The sequence below is a fragment of the Carassius gibelio genome, chromosome A1 (assembly GCF_023724105.1).
Source record: "Carassius gibelio isolate Cgi1373 ecotype wild population from Czech Republic chromosome A1, carGib1.2-hapl.c, whole genome shotgun sequence".
NCBI classification, from domain to species: domain Eukaryota; kingdom Metazoa; phylum Chordata; class Actinopteri; order Cypriniformes; family Cyprinidae; genus Carassius; species Carassius gibelio.
The window spans coordinates 24,438,976-24,457,386 of NC_068371.1; the positions used below are offsets into that span (position 1 = coordinate 24,438,976).

At 36.1% G+C, this 18,411-nt stretch overlaps 1 protein-coding gene across 3 annotated transcripts in view; it reads left to right on the top strand.

Moving 5' to 3' along the window:
- The first annotated feature begins 8,862 nt into the window (after nucleotides 1-8,862).
- Nucleotides 8,863-18,411, top strand: part of LOC128016388 (serine/threonine-protein kinase DCLK2-like) — a 68,624-nt gene continuing 59,075 nt past the window's right edge. For all 3 annotated transcript variants that reach the window (XR_008184159.1, XM_052600863.1, XM_052600868.1), the window contains exons 1-2: nucleotides 8,863-9,757; nucleotides 15,578-15,918. Coding sequence is in view for 2 of the 3 variants with exons in the window: in XM_052600863.1 (XP_052456823.1) it covers nucleotides 9,367-9,757; nucleotides 15,578-15,918 (732 nt within the window). In the remaining variant the exon portion in view is untranslated. The remainder of the gene's footprint in view (nucleotides 9,758-15,577; nucleotides 15,919-18,411) is intronic.

The following is an 18,411-nucleotide window of genomic DNA, read 5'->3' on the forward strand; positions in this document are numbered from 1 at the left end:
CAACTAACATACCAAAGTTTATCTGACTAAGTAAACTCTTGTTTCAGTTAATATTCAGTAGTATTATATATAAAAAAAAAGATCTTTATTGAACAGTCTCTCTGTAGGTGTTTATTAAGGTTTTAGATTTAGACCACACACAATAGCACTTTAAAATTGGGATAGCAAGCTCTATCTTGGCCTCATCCAAAATTAAATAATAATAAATCAATAAAATCCTACATCATAAATTGGTCACTGATGAACATTTTTGCTCCAGAAACGGCAGCGTTTACAAATGCTGTTTCTATCTTTTGTGTTTCATTCATTTGTAATCAAGATATTCATTTTATCATTGTAGTAATAAAGCAAGGTTTTGGTGAGTTTGAGATTTAGAGCTGGCTTGAAAAACGAAAGTAAAAAAAGCCATGACACACTTTAAATATTAGGAAAACAAAGGCCAAATTTCCTTAATCATCCTTCACAAAGAGTAAAACCAAAGAATATAGCTCTGATTAGAGGCAACAGATCTATCTATCTATCTATCTATCTATCTATCTATCTATCTATCTATCTATCTATCTATCTATCTATCTATCTATCGAATCAACATAACCACCAATTGTTCGGAAGGGTTTGAAGAAAATTCGTCTGCTTTCATTCAAAAACATATTCAGTTGCCACACACTACTGGAACTTCAAACAGGACTGATTTCTATTGGTCAGATGAACCTAAAAACAACAGCTCTTTTTTGCAGAAAACATTTGGGTTTGATGCACACAGGGATTAAAATAATACTCCTTGTGCACAATGTCCTGCTTTATCTTTCATCTTTAATCATCCCAGTCCTCTGATCTGAACCCTATATAAAGCTGAAGAGGAGAGTGTATCAACATGGACCTGGGAGACTGACGGATATGGAGAAATACTGAAGAGAATAATGGTCTATGATCTCTGGTCAGGTGTTCTCTGAACTCATCAAGCATAATTCATAGGTGAAGACTCAGAGCTGTTATCTTGGCAAAAAGAGGCTGCAAAATGTATTGAACAAAAGGGTGTCATTAATGTGTATTACAAAGAAAAAACATTACTTTCATAATGAGATTTCCCTTCAATGAAAGTTTTGAGGGTTTTGTGTGTGGGGTGTGTGTGTTTAATAAAAAATCAGTGCAGATTTATGCTTTGATAATGCTAGTACATTTAATTTAAGCTTCAATTTAGTCCTGAAGTAGCTCTAGTCTAGGTAATCAGCCCATTAAATTCTGCACTACACAAAGACTATTTAAATAAAATAAATAAATTTAAAATCATGACAGAAAAAGCCAATTTTTGTTAATCTGGTTTTCCATTTTAATTTGGGACTAGGCTTAAGATCTGTCCAGGAAATCGCCCCTTTGTGTTTTTGAATCAGAGTACCATGGGCGAAGTAATTTAAAGGTGCCATGTGTAAAAATTGAGGTAAAAATATCCAAAAAATTACCTACACGCATCAAAAGAATGAGAAGAAATAAGGGCGATGATGTCATTGAAAAAATGTCAAGTTATAGTGCTGTAGAGAAATCAACCTTAATTAGCATTAGCATTACTAGCCACTGCCCAATAGGTGTCGTAATACCAGTTTCGGCCATGGGAGGCGGTATGCGGGCAACATGACCACCAGCCAACCTGCAATACACGAATAACTTGCACGGCTTGTGGGCGTACTTGAACCTGATGTCAATCGTGTGGAAAGTACAACCCACTACTTCATTTCAGTTAAGGGAAGAGAGCGGAAGGATAGCTGAAGCCCTTGGCAAGAGACCCCTCCCACCACCACCCACTACAGGGAAACAACCGAGCTCAGAATTACAAATCAAATCCTATAAGAAAAGGAGCCGAACCAGAGTAAACATCGCCACTGCTTTCCATCGCTGGAGACAACTGATGGACCTGAAAGAAATGAGGTTCGACTCCAAACTTGCAACATTTCTTTTGGACTGGTAAGTTAAATGCTGTTAGTATTTCGCTAGAAGTTTGTTTTATATGTTTGTGTATTTTTTGGGGGGAAGTTATAACATAGAAATGTATCGAAGGCTGTTCGATAAACATGCTAATGTTAGCGATGGCTAACCGTAGCTGCGTTTGATAATTAGCTAGCTATAACTTACCCATTTTTTATATCATAACTAACCTGCTCTGTCTAGTCTGTTGGTCTCCGTGTCCTCTTTGCTTTGTGGTTTTTCTGTGCGTGAGAAAATTGATGTGTGGCGTGAAAGCATGTGAAAAGAGTCGTGTGTCTCATGGTGAATGCTTGAGAGTTGGCAGCTCTGGTTACGTTGGTTGGCGCTAGCTTGGTCAACATCAGCTGTCTGATGTTGACCAATGATGTTGACAGAATGCTGTCTGTCAAATTAATTTAATTCAAATAATGTGTATATACAACTCAAAATGTAATATGAACAAAACAAATAGGAACATATTGACTGGTACAGGTGAAGGGGAGTAGCTTGAAGATGTCATGTTTCAAAATCACTTGACATCACCCAACGTTCCTCTGGAGGCAAAACGTCCTCTTAGGCTTCGGCTATGGCTCTAGGGTTGTTGTGAAGGTAGGGGCGGAGCATAGAGACTATGCCATTTCTCGTTTGTTACTCTAGAGTAGACCAATTCACTTTATTGAGGCATACTGCCCCCATCTGGTATGGAATGTGGAGTATGACTTGATTTTTTTGCCAGACATGACCTTTAAGTGGAACATGGTAATTATTTATTTTTTTGTTTGTTTGTTTATCTTTTGCATTTGAAAGTTGAACTGAACTGAATAGAGAGCTGTGTGTATGTCACGTAAAAGTTGATTGAGTTATTATTGATTCTAGAAGCTATATTGAGTCGCTAACCTCATAAATGATATTTTAGCAGTTTGGCTCTCTGTCCTTTGTTACAGTTGAACACAAACCACATCAGCTGAGAGAATAAATTATTATTATAAATGGTGCATGCAGCACAGAAGAGGGCTTGTTTCTATCCCAAACTCAACCAGAAGAAATGGAAATGAGCAACAGATGGATGGCAAGAAAGAGAAGACGAAAGGAAGTGAGTGAGTGAAAGACACAACCAGAGATTTGAGAAGCATTCATTAATACTTCGCCAGAAGCGCATTCTAATATCAGACACATGAAGCGGTTTTGGACATTTCACACTCGGTCTACAGAATAACATTATGCTGAAAGTGATTAAGTGGCCATACGTATTTCTCCCTAATCTGAAGCCAGTTTTCATGCAGGGAGGTGATTGATCGTTAGAGGCACCTCGAGGAAGGTTGGAGACCAGTTGAGGAGATTGAGGTGCAGGTTTCCTAGCAACCAGAGGAATCATTGTCTCAGTGAGATGGGGGAACATCTGAGCGAGATTCAGTTCTGCTCCTGCCCTTTAGAAATGCATCTATCATACTGAATCAGCTGCAAAGCTGCTCATGAATATGGGCACGCTATATGATGCAGAATTTCGCCGGTGACATCGAAGCTCTTTATATCTCTCAGGTCGAGGTCACATTTTGAAAATGTGTATGGACGTATTTTGCAATCTGGCATCCTGAATAGCTATACATTCAAATACACGGCTATGGCAGAAAGAGCAATGGTGTTTTAATGAAAGTGAATGTTTGCAAAAGGTGCCTAAGAGAAGTCTGAGAGAGCGACAGTCCTGTTTAAGCTTCATTGATGAAGTGTCAGGGGTGTCTAGCACAGAGAGTTTCGATACACAGTTTAAACCAGGCCATGAAGCACACACATTTACGAGTTTGGAGGTTCCCTGAAGACTAACAACAAAAGCCTGAGCAACAGTTCCATCTATTGACCAGTCGCAGAGAAGGGTTTGTCTACAAACTATAAATCGTTGCCGTTTCTTTTTCAACTTTTCTTTATGAAATACTGTTTATATATGAAATGTTATAACATTTTAAAGGGAATTCGGGTTGAATCTGTCCTTCTAAATGCTATTACATGACAGATATGTTAATGGCCATTTGTCAGTCATTATGGTCATTGCGCCTCAAAGTGTGATGCGACATGAATCATGTAAACTTTCTGCGCTCAGATTGTTATGTTGCAATACTAACAACAAATACAGTGCTATTTGGTCAAGCAGTGGGCGACACATGGACTGTGACGCTTAGAAAAATGTCAGAAAGCAGCGAATTGACCAGACAGTGCTATCCCACAAAGAGAGCTTGCTATTCACTGTGAAACTAGCCGTCAATGAACTTGACTCATGCTGAAGCAATGCAAATCTGACTACAGTAAGTGGGAAATTGTTAAGAAGAGAAGGGTAATGTGGTGGAAGGGCTGTGAAATGTCATTTGTTTTTACATCATAGTTTTCACAAGGATGTAGCTTCTCAAATGGATAAATCTGTCATGATTTGCTCACTCTTATTAGTGTTCCAAACTGGTATGACTGGAGTTTTATTATTTTTATTTTTTTGCACAACACACAAACATATATATATATATATATATATATATATATATATATATATATATATATATATATATATATATATATATATATATATATATATATATTATTATTATTATTATTATTATTATTATTATTATTTATTTATTTTATTTTTTTCATATGAAAGCTGTTTTGACCCTTTTGACATTGTATAGACATGAACAATTAAAAAATTCTTTAAAATATCTTTTATGTCCCTCAGAAAAAAAGAAACTCATAAAAATTTTATAATTCTTTGTTAATCTTTGATTCTTTCTTTCTTTCTTTCTTTCTTTCTTTCTTTCTTTCTTTCTTTCTTTCTTTCTTTCTTTCTTTCTTTCTTTCTTTCTTTCTTTCTTTCGTGTTAGTTCATGTTAGCTCAGTTTTGTTAAATACTAACAAATAATGAATGCTTTTGAAGTATTTTTCATTGTTAGTTAATGTTAACTAATATAGTCAATTAATGATAACAAAAGGACCCTTACTTTAAAGTGCTACCAATTAACAAAAAATATCCAGTGGCATTTATTTTTATTTTTTTGTTTTTAATCCCTGTGAGGCTCATTTACTAATTAATATGATGCTATCTGGTGCATGGATCTATAAAATATCAACAAACCTTCTATACATTACTTGACAGTCTCACATAGCCTTCCTTTCCATGTCTAGTAAACATATTATTATTACAAGCATGTTCTCATATTCTTGAGCAACTACCATTTGTGTCCCAGCCTCATGGCCACAGCAGACACAATGATATTTCTCAAGGGAGAGTTTGTGGTTAGAGTCATATGATCAGATCAGCTGCCCAGTGAGCTCGCCCTGATGTGTGTAACCTTGGATCACTTTTGGCCACAGATGACACAGATGCATGATAACAAATGTGCTGGCTGACATATTTATGGCATATTTAACAGACAGATATTTTCCCCGATGCTGCTATCAGCCAAAATGTTATTTTGTAATAAAGAGCACTATGCTGTCCTGGTGCATCATTTACAGAACTCCAAGGCCACCTCAGTGTAATGAATGACCCAATGAGTGTGTCTGTATCTATTAGGTGGGTGTGTTTGTGTGTGTATAGTGAGCTAAATCTCACAAATGAAAAAATAGATACCTATGGACCTATACATTTTTTTTTTTTTTTTGGTCCCCATGAAGAAACAACCTTCCAGAAAATCATACAGAATTATATATTTTGAAAATCTAAAAATGCAGAAAGTTTTGTGTGAGGGGTAAGATTTGGTTAAAGAGATATTTACAGTTTATGCAGCATAAAACCCATTACGTCTATGAAATGTCCTCATAAAACATGGAAGCCAGTGCGTTTGTACGTTTGTGTGTGTGTGCTCATGGCTTGGACCATCTCAACAGGAAGCAGTATACTAATTTGGATGATTTGCCACTGACGAAATTACATTTTATTAACAAATGACGAATAATTATATTCAAGATGCATTTATGTCAAGTAAATGTACTGTTTCCCAGAAACCGATAGAAACTTTTTGTCAAGTTGTGTATTAGTGCATCACAATTTGGCAAAAAGCGGTAATGCAGGTCTGAACATCACTATAGATATAAGAGAACGGTCTACAATGTTTTTCATGCCACCTATTAACATCCATGAACAAAATTTTTAGACAAAATAATAATAATAATAATAATAATAATAATAATAATAATAATAATAATAATAATAATAATAATAATAAGGTGATTGTTTTAATCAATTGTTTAAATAAAGTATTTAGCCTACTAATTGGTGTAATTATATTCATCATTATAAAGTTTGCCTGTAATAAAATCATTATAGGACTACTTTATTTATTGCAGAGTCAGTACAGATCATGAAATGAAATATGACATGTTATGTGTAAATAAAAAATAAAATAAAAAAATCTAAATAATTATCAATTGTGAAGATAATGCTATGATTATTCATCATTTCCAAGTGTTTTTTTTAATAATGTCATTCTGTAATGTAGATTTTAGTTTTGTACATGTACTATATATATATATATATATATATATATATATATATATATATATATATATATATATATATATATATATATATATATATATATATATATATATAATAAGGTGTGTGTGTGTGTGTGTGTGTGTGTGTGTGTGTGTGTGTGTGTGTGTGTGTGTGTGTATACATACGGTACACACACATATACAGAAAATATATATTACTATATACATATATAAATATAAACATACCATTAGCCAAGTTAAAGAATAGGTACTAATTATTCATTTATTGTTTCTTTGCATAACCGAAATCTGTTGTGTGCTAGAAAACAAGTGACATTTTGGTAGAAACATTCATGATGTTCTGGGTAAAAAAACTGAATTCTCTGTGATGCATGTAGCTACATGCTTTCACATTTTTATAAGATGCATCAAATAAAACAGCAAGGAAAAATGTATTATAATAACATTAGATTTTTAGGTCCATATAAAAGGCCAAAAGTGGCCATAAAGAAATGCTCACCTAAAAAAAAGCGATAATATATACTTTTAAAAAACATCAGACTCTGCTCAGTGCATCACATCTCTCTCTCTCTTCCTTGGTGCAGCAAGCAAACATTAGAACTGGAACCGGATCCGGAAGTTCTTAATACTGTAGATGCAATGGATTGAAAATTAATTTCGGTTCTTGATACGGCCCATAAAATTGTTTATTATGCATCCTGTGCATGCATGGTTCATCCACTAGATGGCAGACTCTGATGGCAGATATTTAATGCAGCTCTAGCTGCAGGAGGCTATGCAATCGTCTATCTAAGATCAGGCCTTTAGGGGCAAGTTTATCAGAAAAAGTATTACCACTGGTATTCATGGAGTAAAATAAAAAATAAAAAGTGGCGTATAAGTTTCAAATAACATCTTTAAGATTGAATTTTACCATACCAGCATTAATGTATATTTAAGATCATTATTCGTAAGATGATCCACTCTTAAAATGTTTTCAGTGATTATGTAATCTCTCTCTCTCTCTCTCTCTCTCTCTCATTTCTCAGGAAGAGATCCTTTCTCAGCTGCAACTGTTATTGTCTTCAGGATTTCCTCTCTCTGGGGCTTTTCTTCCCGTTTACTTCCTTTCATGCAGTTACAGCAGTTTTTATTCTTCCTTTAATTCATAAAAGAACCACCATGTCAGAGTTTGTCCTCACAATGTCACAGGAGGCAGAAAGGCCTGAATCACCGAAATAGGAAATATTTTGCTTAACCTGTGTCTTGATATTACAGTCAGCAGTTTCAGTGTTGTGACTGCAAGAATACTAAAAAGCAAGGGAAATGCTGTTCTTGTGAAAGGGTTTGATTTTCAGAACAAAGACAAACTGTCCCAAAGGTCCTAACATAAATTAGAATAACTTAAATTAACTGTTTGTAGTCCACTGTAATCTCATGAGTCTCATGATATGTATTTTACATTCAATATGATTCTACCACACACACATTTACTTAAGTTTGCATAAACACTAACATTGAATAGTTATTTAATCTGTTCAATTCTTGATTCAATTAATTGGTTGATTCTATTGTATTTATGATCTATGAAATTATGTTTTAAGTCATCATTATTGGCTTAACAAAGTTGGCTTATTTGCTAAATGTAAAATTCAAACATTTAATTTTGTTCTGCATGACTTTTGGTGCCAGGTTGCTTCCAATGATTCCATAATTTTAAGACTATAGGACTAGGCTGCACTTTAAAATCGAAAAAATGAATAGTTATTGTCACTGTATTTTTCTGCCGTTTTGTTTTTTATATTGTTGAAAAGTATGCACATATATATATATATATATATATATATATATATATATATATATATATATATATATATATATACACACACACTATTGTGCTATATAGTGTTTAAGTTTGGCGATATCTTTGTTAAATTTAACACTGTAAATACAATGGTAAAAAAGCAATACAGATCTACATGTTACAAGTTACTTAACTGCATGTTACTTTTTGTCAGCTCATTCAGTGCTCTGTTACTCCATCAGTAACAGAACTGAGGAAACCAAAAAAAAAAAAAAAAAAAAAAAAAAAAAAACTGACAACTTTTTTGCACTTTAGATGTTTTAGAAATCTAAAACATCCACGTTCCACATCATTTCTGGGTGCCTCGATAATATTTTTTGTGTATATTGCATGCTTAGGCCAATTGATAATTTAAAACCAGTACATTGAAACAAACTGCCCCGAAAATATGAAGAAGAAAAAAAAGAATCTGACTTCCCTGTTTGTCTGGGGGTATTGATTATAAGAAATGTAAGTTGTAAAAATTGTTACGTTTTTTATACAGACTGATCGTTTCACGTCATATGACCTCCATATATCGTCACGCGCCTTGGGAGGGCACCCTTTGAAGGGGGAGGGCCCCCTAGTGGGCCACGCAGAATCACCATGTTTGGAGAGAAATCGTCGTTTTAAGACCCTGTGGAGGAGCAGCTCTTGTCCTCTCCTCTGTGGCTTTCATGTAGGTCTGTGGTAAGTGTTGGCCTGATTGAGCGCTCGTGGAGGGATGAAGAGAACCGCGGACGGTCACGCGCGTCCAGCATGCGCTCATAAAGCTCTGCGCGTCTCACCTCATCATGACCGGCGCTCACCTCGACTATAAGCGACTGTTCTTGAATTATACAGTTCTTTGATTTGTGGACTACTGGGACTAATATTATATGTAGATATATATTTTTTAACAACTTCTTTGTTTAGCTGTATAAAAGTTGAAGAGAACAGCTTTTGGGCTGTTGTTTGACTGATTTCTTAAATGCATGTCATTTGTTGAAAGTCATAAGAAGGAAGAAAACAAGAACAAACAGCAGAAATAACATCGAAAAGCTAATTTATTCAAGGATCCGCGCGTTGACTAAAAGGAAATAAACATGTCCAGCAGAAGCATCGAGTGGGAGCATTTCGAGGAGCGCGAGAAGGGTCATCGGTCCCCGCGGGGCAGTTCTCATTCCGGCTCGCGGGGTAACGGGCTCGTGCCTAGTCCCGCTCACAGTGCGCACTGTAGTTTCTACCGCACACGCACGCTGCAGTCTCTCACCTCCGAGAAGAAAGCGAAAAAAGTTCGCTTCTATCGGAACGGTGATAAGTACTTTAAGGGCTTGGTGTACGCGGTGTCCGGTGACCGCTTCAGATCTTTCGACGCGCTGCTAATGGAGCTCACCCGCTCCCTCTCGGACAATGTGAATTTACCGCAAGGAGTCCGGAACATCTATGCTATGGAAGGAGGGAAGAAGATCACCAGCCTGGATGAGTTAATAGAAGGTGAGGCTGCAAAGGTCTAAATGTCTGGATAGACACAACAGACACTTCCAATTCTTTTGCCCATGTGACAAAACACCCAATCCAATGCAATGTTTGCAATGTTGCAACATGGAAAGTCAGAAAATTATGGTTGTTTCAACCCAACTTTGGGGTTAAACATGGACGAACCCAGCTGTTGGGTTAAATTTTGTTTTTAAATAAATCTGTCTTATTTTCAGAATGAACTTTGAGCACTACAAGGCATGCATGATTCACTTAAGGCAACTGTCATTACTAAGGCCCATTCCTTCGCTGACTGAACTTGAAAATAGACATGGAACAGGATATTTAATGGATATATCGCCCACAAATGAAATTCTGTCATCATTTGTTCACCCTCTTGTCAAGCCATTAACAAAAGACAAAAATACTATATCTAGTTTGAACTGTTTTGTTCAATATAATTAAAGTCAGTGGGGTGAGGTCCGAATTCCAGGGTATGGACAAAAACACTGAGTCATAAATATCTTCAAAATACCTTCTGTACTCCATAGAAGAGAAAGCCATTTAGAACAACATAAGAATGCATTTTTGGGGGGTGAACTATGTTACTTTGACTGCCACTGGTCATTCAAATCCAGCACTCAGTCACAATGAATAAGTAAGAATGTTTATCATGTATCTAAATGTTAATAACGTTCTCTTAGAATACATATTTTTATTTTTAAATAACAAAGTTATAGTATGTAGACTTGACTGTCATAAAAGCCATCCCAATTATCCAGACCTTGTTATTGCTATATGGTATTTAAATAATATAGTGAAAGCAGAATTAATTTCATAGGTTAACATGGTAATCCAAGTTATTCTAAACAATTCAAGCTGTATCAGTATATATTTGACTAAATAAGTGCACAAGCACAAGTGGAGCTGCTGTGGTCCAGCATGTGAGATTGTGACGCAGAATGTGGCTCTGTGTTGGCTCAATGATGCAATTGTATAAGTGCGTTGCATGTGAAGTGCTAAGCTCAGCATCTCTTCACGCTGACTGAGGGTTGGCTTAGTTCTCTTTTGTTACAAATCTGTGTAAAGTCTTACACACACATGATCAAAGCAATGAATGCTACTTGATGAAGATAACGAGCAATAGGCAACTCTGTTGGAGAGTTTGTAGCTACTGATACAGCTTATGGTTCTGGCACACCACACTTTGTTGAATGATCGGTACATCAAGGTCCCGTCAGGACTGGTTATGAGAGGGTGATGGAGGGTTCATAACCTCAGTGTTTGTTCCAGTCCACACCTATGAGTCCCATGTGAATGACGTCAGTGTTACTATAATTCTGTCTTCCAACACTCATATCATGTCAAATAGCTGCCATCTGATTTTGGGTCAGTTTTTCATCAGTAATAGTGACCCGATCTGGAGTCTACTTTATTAATTAGCCTTTTGTTAATTTCTCAGTTTTATAAAGACCAGTGCCTTGGGAGTCCCTCCCTCCCTCGTATTCTGAGGCAAATGGAGTGAAATTGAGATTTAATTATACAGTAGTGGTAACAATGAAATTTATGTTGTGGATGAATGGTTGTAGTTCCGGGTCTGTGGTGGAACTAAATGTCGGCTATATTCTTGGTATTAATTGTTGGTTATTTTTCTGAAAATGCTGAAAAAAATTATTTGCATTCATAACATTTCCGTTTTTGGGTTTTGTTTTAGACATTTTGGTTTTACTATAAATTTGGCTTATTGTTTTAATTTGGATTGCATTCTAAACATGGAATATTAGATTAAATCTCACAGACCTTGATCACACATCTCTTCATACTCTCATATGAATAAACAAACGTTTCATTCACACCAGGTGAGTCATCTTTTCTTAGTTGCATCTCTTAGCTACAAAGATGAGAAATATATATATATATATATATCTGATTAGATAGTGTTTATGTAATGAAGCTAAATAGTTTGGTGTGCATAGTATGCACATCCAAGAGTGATGTCACTTAGCATAATTTGTGTTCAGACATGGTCATTGTTTGCTCCTTTTTTCTGTTTGACACTTAAATTCTGAAACATTCATCCATATGTTTGATTTGGACTCAAATATCTTGTGTTTCTATATGAGGTTCTAAACTTTTTTATTTCACTGTTTGTAATTAAATTGGATCTGTAAATTGCTCTACAGAGATGCAGCTCTGGACTTGAGGAGAAGCACTTTCTGTGCATATGTTCTACATTCCTCAAGACTGTGCTCTAGTTTAGTGTGTTTATGTGTGCGTGAGAATGTCTATCTCAGTGTGCATGTGAAGTGGAATTCAGCCTCCAAATCCATGGATGGTTATATTTTCAACTCCTGATATCATCCTGACCCCTCAACCTTAATATGAGAATCACTTTACCACCATAAAGCTTACACTGCTCAGCAAACATAAAGCAAAATCACATGCGCAGGAGTGATGTCACACTGAATATCTTGGCAACTGAATGTAGAGGAACAGAACTAACCAAATCGATATTACTTTCTTTGTCAGAGTAAATTGCATACAAAATACATCACACAAATTCATTTTGATTTGAAATTAATTTAATCATGCTTTTGATGGATGTGTTTCCTGATAATTCATCAGAAGCCATAACTGTTGTAACTGTGACATTCAGATATGTTTTCTCTGAGCTGAGGGAGGAAGCAGGATGGGATGTTTGTCCTCATTTGATACAGTAGCATTTCTTTTGTCCCAACAGCAATGCACTCCTTAGGATGACAAAGCTCCATTTTCAGACCAACTGCCTCTGCTGTAGTGCCAAGATGTGCCATCATCACACATGAACAACAAACATGGCCTTTATTCTGTCATGCACACTTTCATGGGCTTTAATTATTAACACAATGGGCCCTATCATACACCCAGCGCAATACAACGCAAGGCGTAGCGCAAGTGTGTTTGTTAGTTTCAGTCTGGCGCTGTTCACATTTTCCCGTCCAGCGCCACGTCGTTTAATTAGCAAATGTATTTGCGCTTTGTTTGCGCCCATGGGCGTGCTGGTCTAAAAAATAGGTGTGTTTTTAGGCACATTGCTGGTGCAATGCTATTTTAAGGAGCTGAAAATAGACTGTGCCATAGACCAGCTCAAACCTGGTCTAATGTCTGGCGCAATGTTTTTTTCTGTGTTATCTAAAGAGCGTACACGCTGCTTATTAAACACAGCATAAGCCAAATATTACAAATTAAAGGATTGCAATGCATAAGATTTTTTTGTAGGCTACATACAGAGTATATATATATATATATATATACACATACATGTCATAATGGATAGTCATAGCATGTATCAGAATTAGGATATCTATTTGATTAGGATATTTCGGAGACGCGTTTTTCCATCGTTAAAATATCAAGAGTGGTTTTGGACACGCCCAGAGTGCACCTGCGCTATGCGCTTTACACTTTGCATGTAGATCATTAAAATAGGGCCCAATGTCTATCAGACATGCCGAAGTTTAGTCATGGAAACGTTTCATAATGAACTCCATAAGGAAGGAATTTATGCAATGTTTCTTGGGAAATAATGTTTAATTCTAATGGTATTTATTTATAAGGCCTTTTGGTTTGTGAAGTATAGCTATGTGAACGGGAGTGCATATTTGCTAACAGTTACATACGAATTCATGCAAAAAGGAAAATACTTTGCTTTGGACTTTGTCCAAAACCACAGCTGAAGTGTGTAGAGATGCAGAGCTGAGGTCACAGATAGGTTAAGTGTGTTTTATTCAAACCAACCCTTTGCAGTTTCTGGTTATCTTAGATGTGCAGCAGTGGGCTTCAGCAGAGAAATCTGGTCTGTTTTATCTGTGCCATTTTCTCTCTGCTGCCCTTAGTTTGGACCGATGCTCACGGAGAACATCAGATAACCAAAGGTTAGAAGGGGCAGCCCGTGTTGGCCTGCAGGAGAGAGGACAAATATCATGTAGTCAAGAAGTTAAAGTTGAGCATAAAGTGTCAGTTTCTGCATTCACATCCAGAGATGGGAAATGGATAGGTGAGGGAAGAGAATAGGATAGTACAGAGGAAAGATATGAGGGTGAATGGGAGTGTAGGTTTTGTCTTAAAGTAACCGGTAGAGGGGTTAGTGGCACATAGGTAGAGAGTAGGATATTTATTAATGTAGAGTAAATGTAATCAACAAATTGTTAGAGATATATAGGGGTTTGACCAAAATGTTGTCTGTAATGCAATTGCCTGTGTAAATTAATTCAAGTTGTTTGCCTGATTTGGGAGTACTTGTAGTGGTAAGGCGTTTGAGATGAAGCTAGGAGTGAATGGAAGAGTGTAGCATAAGGCTTGTCCAGATGAATGTTGAAGTCACCAAAGAGTAAAAGTGGACTGCCATCCCCTTAGAATGAGGACAGCAGCCTGTCCAGCTCTTCTGGAAAGGTGCTTAGAATTTGTCCAGGAGGGTGGTAAAATACCACTTTTTAATTGAATTTAACTTTTCATTTTGAACTTTATCCTACAATTACTAGTTTTATTTTGTGTTCCACTGCCAAAATGGGCTTTCATATCAGATTCATTAGGGACCAGGGTGCAGGACCCTATTGTTTTTCTAAGGATTATTATTTATTATTTAGTCTGTGGAATTTGTGATACTCCTCCTAGGTTTTTTATCTGATCACCACCAAACTTGGTCAACATAACCGTAAGACACTGGGTTTGCAAAATTGTGAAGGGATTTTGATATCTCAAATGATTTGGCCATTGAAGGTGAACATTTTTTTTTGTGAAAAAAAAGGGGAACAGGAAGTGTGTTATAACTTTCACATACATTGTCTGATTTTGATGAAACTTAATTTTTTAAAAAGTTTAAACTGTTTATAACTTTGCATGGCTTTCTATACATCTCTTGTGTGAGACGCGAGTGCAATAGTCATAGTTTTCCGACCTTAAAAATGTGCTGAATATGCATCTGTGTGAATCACTTGGTTTCGGTTTTAACCTTTATCATGATCTTCTCCGCACTGAACTTCAATATTTCTCTAATATTTTTAATGAATAATGCAGCAGCAGCGCATCTCGTGAGTTAGAGTAGACTAACAAAACATTAAACTGCAACAATATCACTTACATTATCACCGCTTCTCACGCGCCACTGATGACGTTCCCAGATTCACACCTAACATTAAAATGCAATTTTAAATTTGACTTATATTCATTCTTTATTTACAGTCTCCTCATCAAAAGCAAAGCATGCATGTGTTCATGTTTGTGTGGGCTGTCTGAGTCACTGAAAAGGTTTACCATTGATAAATATCAATACGGTTTTATTTCCAAGGCCAAGTAATATAGTCAGTTATTATTACCAAATTAAACTTTATAGTAAACTTTATAGTATAGTGTGTCTGTTTCACACTTTTGGTGTTATAGTGCATAACTTTCATTGCTGTAACCCTTAAAACCAGACTGCCAGAGGGTTCCTGTAAATGCATTTGCCCGCTGTGCACCGTTTTTTGTCCACCGGGTGGCGATCCTGTTGGTTCCTTGGGCCCGTCATTGCTGCTTGCAGCTATATTTAGAATTAAGGTTCTATTTTTATAACTTTTAGTTAATATTTAATCAAGTAAAAATAGACTGTATTCATTACGGTATTTAAATGTCTGCTTCATAAATATCCAAATCACTTCTTACTTCCAAACATGATGTGAAAAAGGCCTTTGGAAATAAATTAATGATTTAGGTTTTCAGTGAGGTGGCTCTTTATTCATGACTGAAAACCTATATCTGCATTTTGAAGCACTTTGAACAAAACAATTCAATTCATCGTATTCTCTTTGTTGCCCTTGGCAGGTGAAAGCTACGTGTGTGCTTCCAGTGAACCCTACCGTAAAGTGGACTATACCAAGAACATCAATCCCAACTGGTCAGTCAATGTAAAGATGGGCACATCCCGCTCGCTGCCATCTCTTACCACCTCAAAGAATGAGCTAAGAGAACGAGAAAGTAAAGACTTCATCAAACCCAAGTTGGTGACGGTCATCAGGAGTGGCGTCAAACCCCGTAAAGCTGTCCGGATCCTCTTAAATAAGAAGACTGCTCACTCCTTTGAGCAGGTGCTCACAGACATCACTGACGCCATTAAACTGGATTCTGGTGCTGTGAAAAGACTCTATACTCTGGAGGGCAAACAAGTAAGTGATAGATCTAAAGATTAATTTAATACAATTATTTAAATAAAGATATTAGCCAAAGCCCACAGTGGGTTGGAATGGCCCCTATGGTTTCAAACAGGATCATTAATCTGAATGTTGTCTGAGTTATTTATGCCCTGGCATTGTCTGGAAATCATAGGAAACCAGCACATGCCTATTACCTTTATTCTGGAATAGTACACTGTTAAAAATTTATTGTAATTTTACAGGAAATTCATGGCAACTAATTGCCGTGAATTTACAGCAAGTAATATACAGGTAATATATTGTTTTTTTAATACAATAGAGTCCTGTATTTTTACAGCAGTGCTACTGTGATTAAAGTAGCATTATTACAGTAAAATGCTGTAATTTATTTTAATTTCCTGTATATTTACTGCAACTCAGTTGCCAGGAATTTCCTGTAATTTTACAGGAGACAATTACAATATTGTAATTCAAAATAATAAAATACTGCAATTTTCCATCTTCCAAAATTAAAACCAAAACAATGGCAACTTTTTATTATTTTTTTTATTAACACACTATGCAACATCACATATTACAAACTTATTTTATCTTTTTTTTTTTCATACAAATAAAATTACAATTTCACTGAAGAATCTAGCTCACTTCCAGACGTCCAGACAGTCTATCATCAGGGGGAACATGGTAATAAATAACAAAAGGTCCCAACCAGTCTTTAACTGGGGAAGCTGTGGGGTGTGGGTGGGCATCAATACTAGCCCATCAACTCAAAGCCCAGGAGTCTTCTAATAAGGTGCAGACAGGTGCGTTGATCCCCCGTCTCTTCACTGCTTTGCTGACATCTTGGAATCGATTCCACAAAAAGCTCTGAAAAAAAGAGAGTGAAAACAAGTTTTCATATCAGGTAATGATAAATACTGTGTAAAAAAAAAAAACATAAGTAAACTTTCATTGTAGTAAAAAAATGACGTTGATGTATTTATTTAACATCAACACATTTAACAACATAACATTTAGAATTACATTGGCTTTTACATTGTTTTTCTTAAATATATAATGTCACTGTATGCACTGTAAATTGAATGTCGCTTTGGACAAAAGTGTCTACAAAATGGGTCATATGACGTTGCTAAAAAGAACATTATTTTGTGTATTTGCTGTAATGAAATGTTTAAGCGGTTTAAGGTTAAAAAAACACATTATTGTTTCTCCTCTACAGGTACTCCTCTCCTCGCCTTCTGAAACGTGTTGATTTTTACAAAGCTCATCGTTCTGAAAAGCGAAGTGTGCTCTGATTGACCAGCTATCCAATCTATCTATAATGTGACTGAAATGTTATGCCTCTTAACATACTGTGCCCTGTCCGGCCGAAGCAACGAGACAAACATTTAAATATAATGTTTATTTCATTATAATGTCAAAACCCATTATAAATGTGATATAAACATGATTTCTAGTCGTATTCTCTTTTGGAAGGCCAAACAAAGTAGTTTCCCTTTTTAAAGAAACAGTGTTTAAGAGTGACGCTTCAATTCAAACGAACGAACAAACATATGAGAGCAATTTCAAAAGCATAAAGAGCTGTCTGTTCTGCTCTCTTTAGCTCTCGATCGACCTGGATGTTTTAGGCAATATTAAAATCCTGACGGGGACGTGTCCCGTATGAACGGTGCATATGGCCACCCTGTACAGATCTTCTTCATTCACCAAGAGCTTGTAACACTCCAAAGAGAAAGGAAAAAGTAAAATCACATCTAATGACTTGAACCCCCAAAATTTACTTAATGAAAATTGTAATGTTAAACTGCTGTCTGTCAGACTTCTCTGTGTTTACATAAATGTCTTGCAGGGCAATACCAACTCTATATTAGACACTTAATAGCATTAGCTTTGTCTCCATCCAGCTTTTTAATGCACATTTTAACATTTTGAAAACAAACAAAAAAATCCTGAATGGAAACGGTTCAAATTCACAGAAAATATTCTAATGTGAATAAAACTTTTTATGTGGATTGACTTGCTAATAAATGCAACATAAATGCACATTTGTTGCAACTCTATCGGCTGTTTTAAGTTGCCCCTTAAGTTTTGATCCCACATCGTTTCATGACTACTCTCCTGTCCATTTCCAATTTACATAAAAGAGCTGATGGAAATGCTCTCCAGTTATAGGGTTTCTTTGCCAAATTTCTACGAATGCGCTTAAAAGGTGCAAAGGAATTGGATGGAAACCTGTCTTTTGACATCAATGCATAGAGTATATCATAGAGTCTATTTTCTTTATAAGTGTGCAAACAGTTTTAACATACCTTTAGTGCTTGAGGCCTCTTTAGGATACTGTTAGTTAGACACGTACACGACAGCGAAGGTCGCTGCACTCCATTCAGAAGGTTGTTGTGGGGCCCCATCACAGTTGTCCCTTCCAAAGACATCATCCATTTGTCTGCACTTAGTGCCTCTCCTGAAATGCATACACAATATGATAACTAAAAGAGCACTAGAACC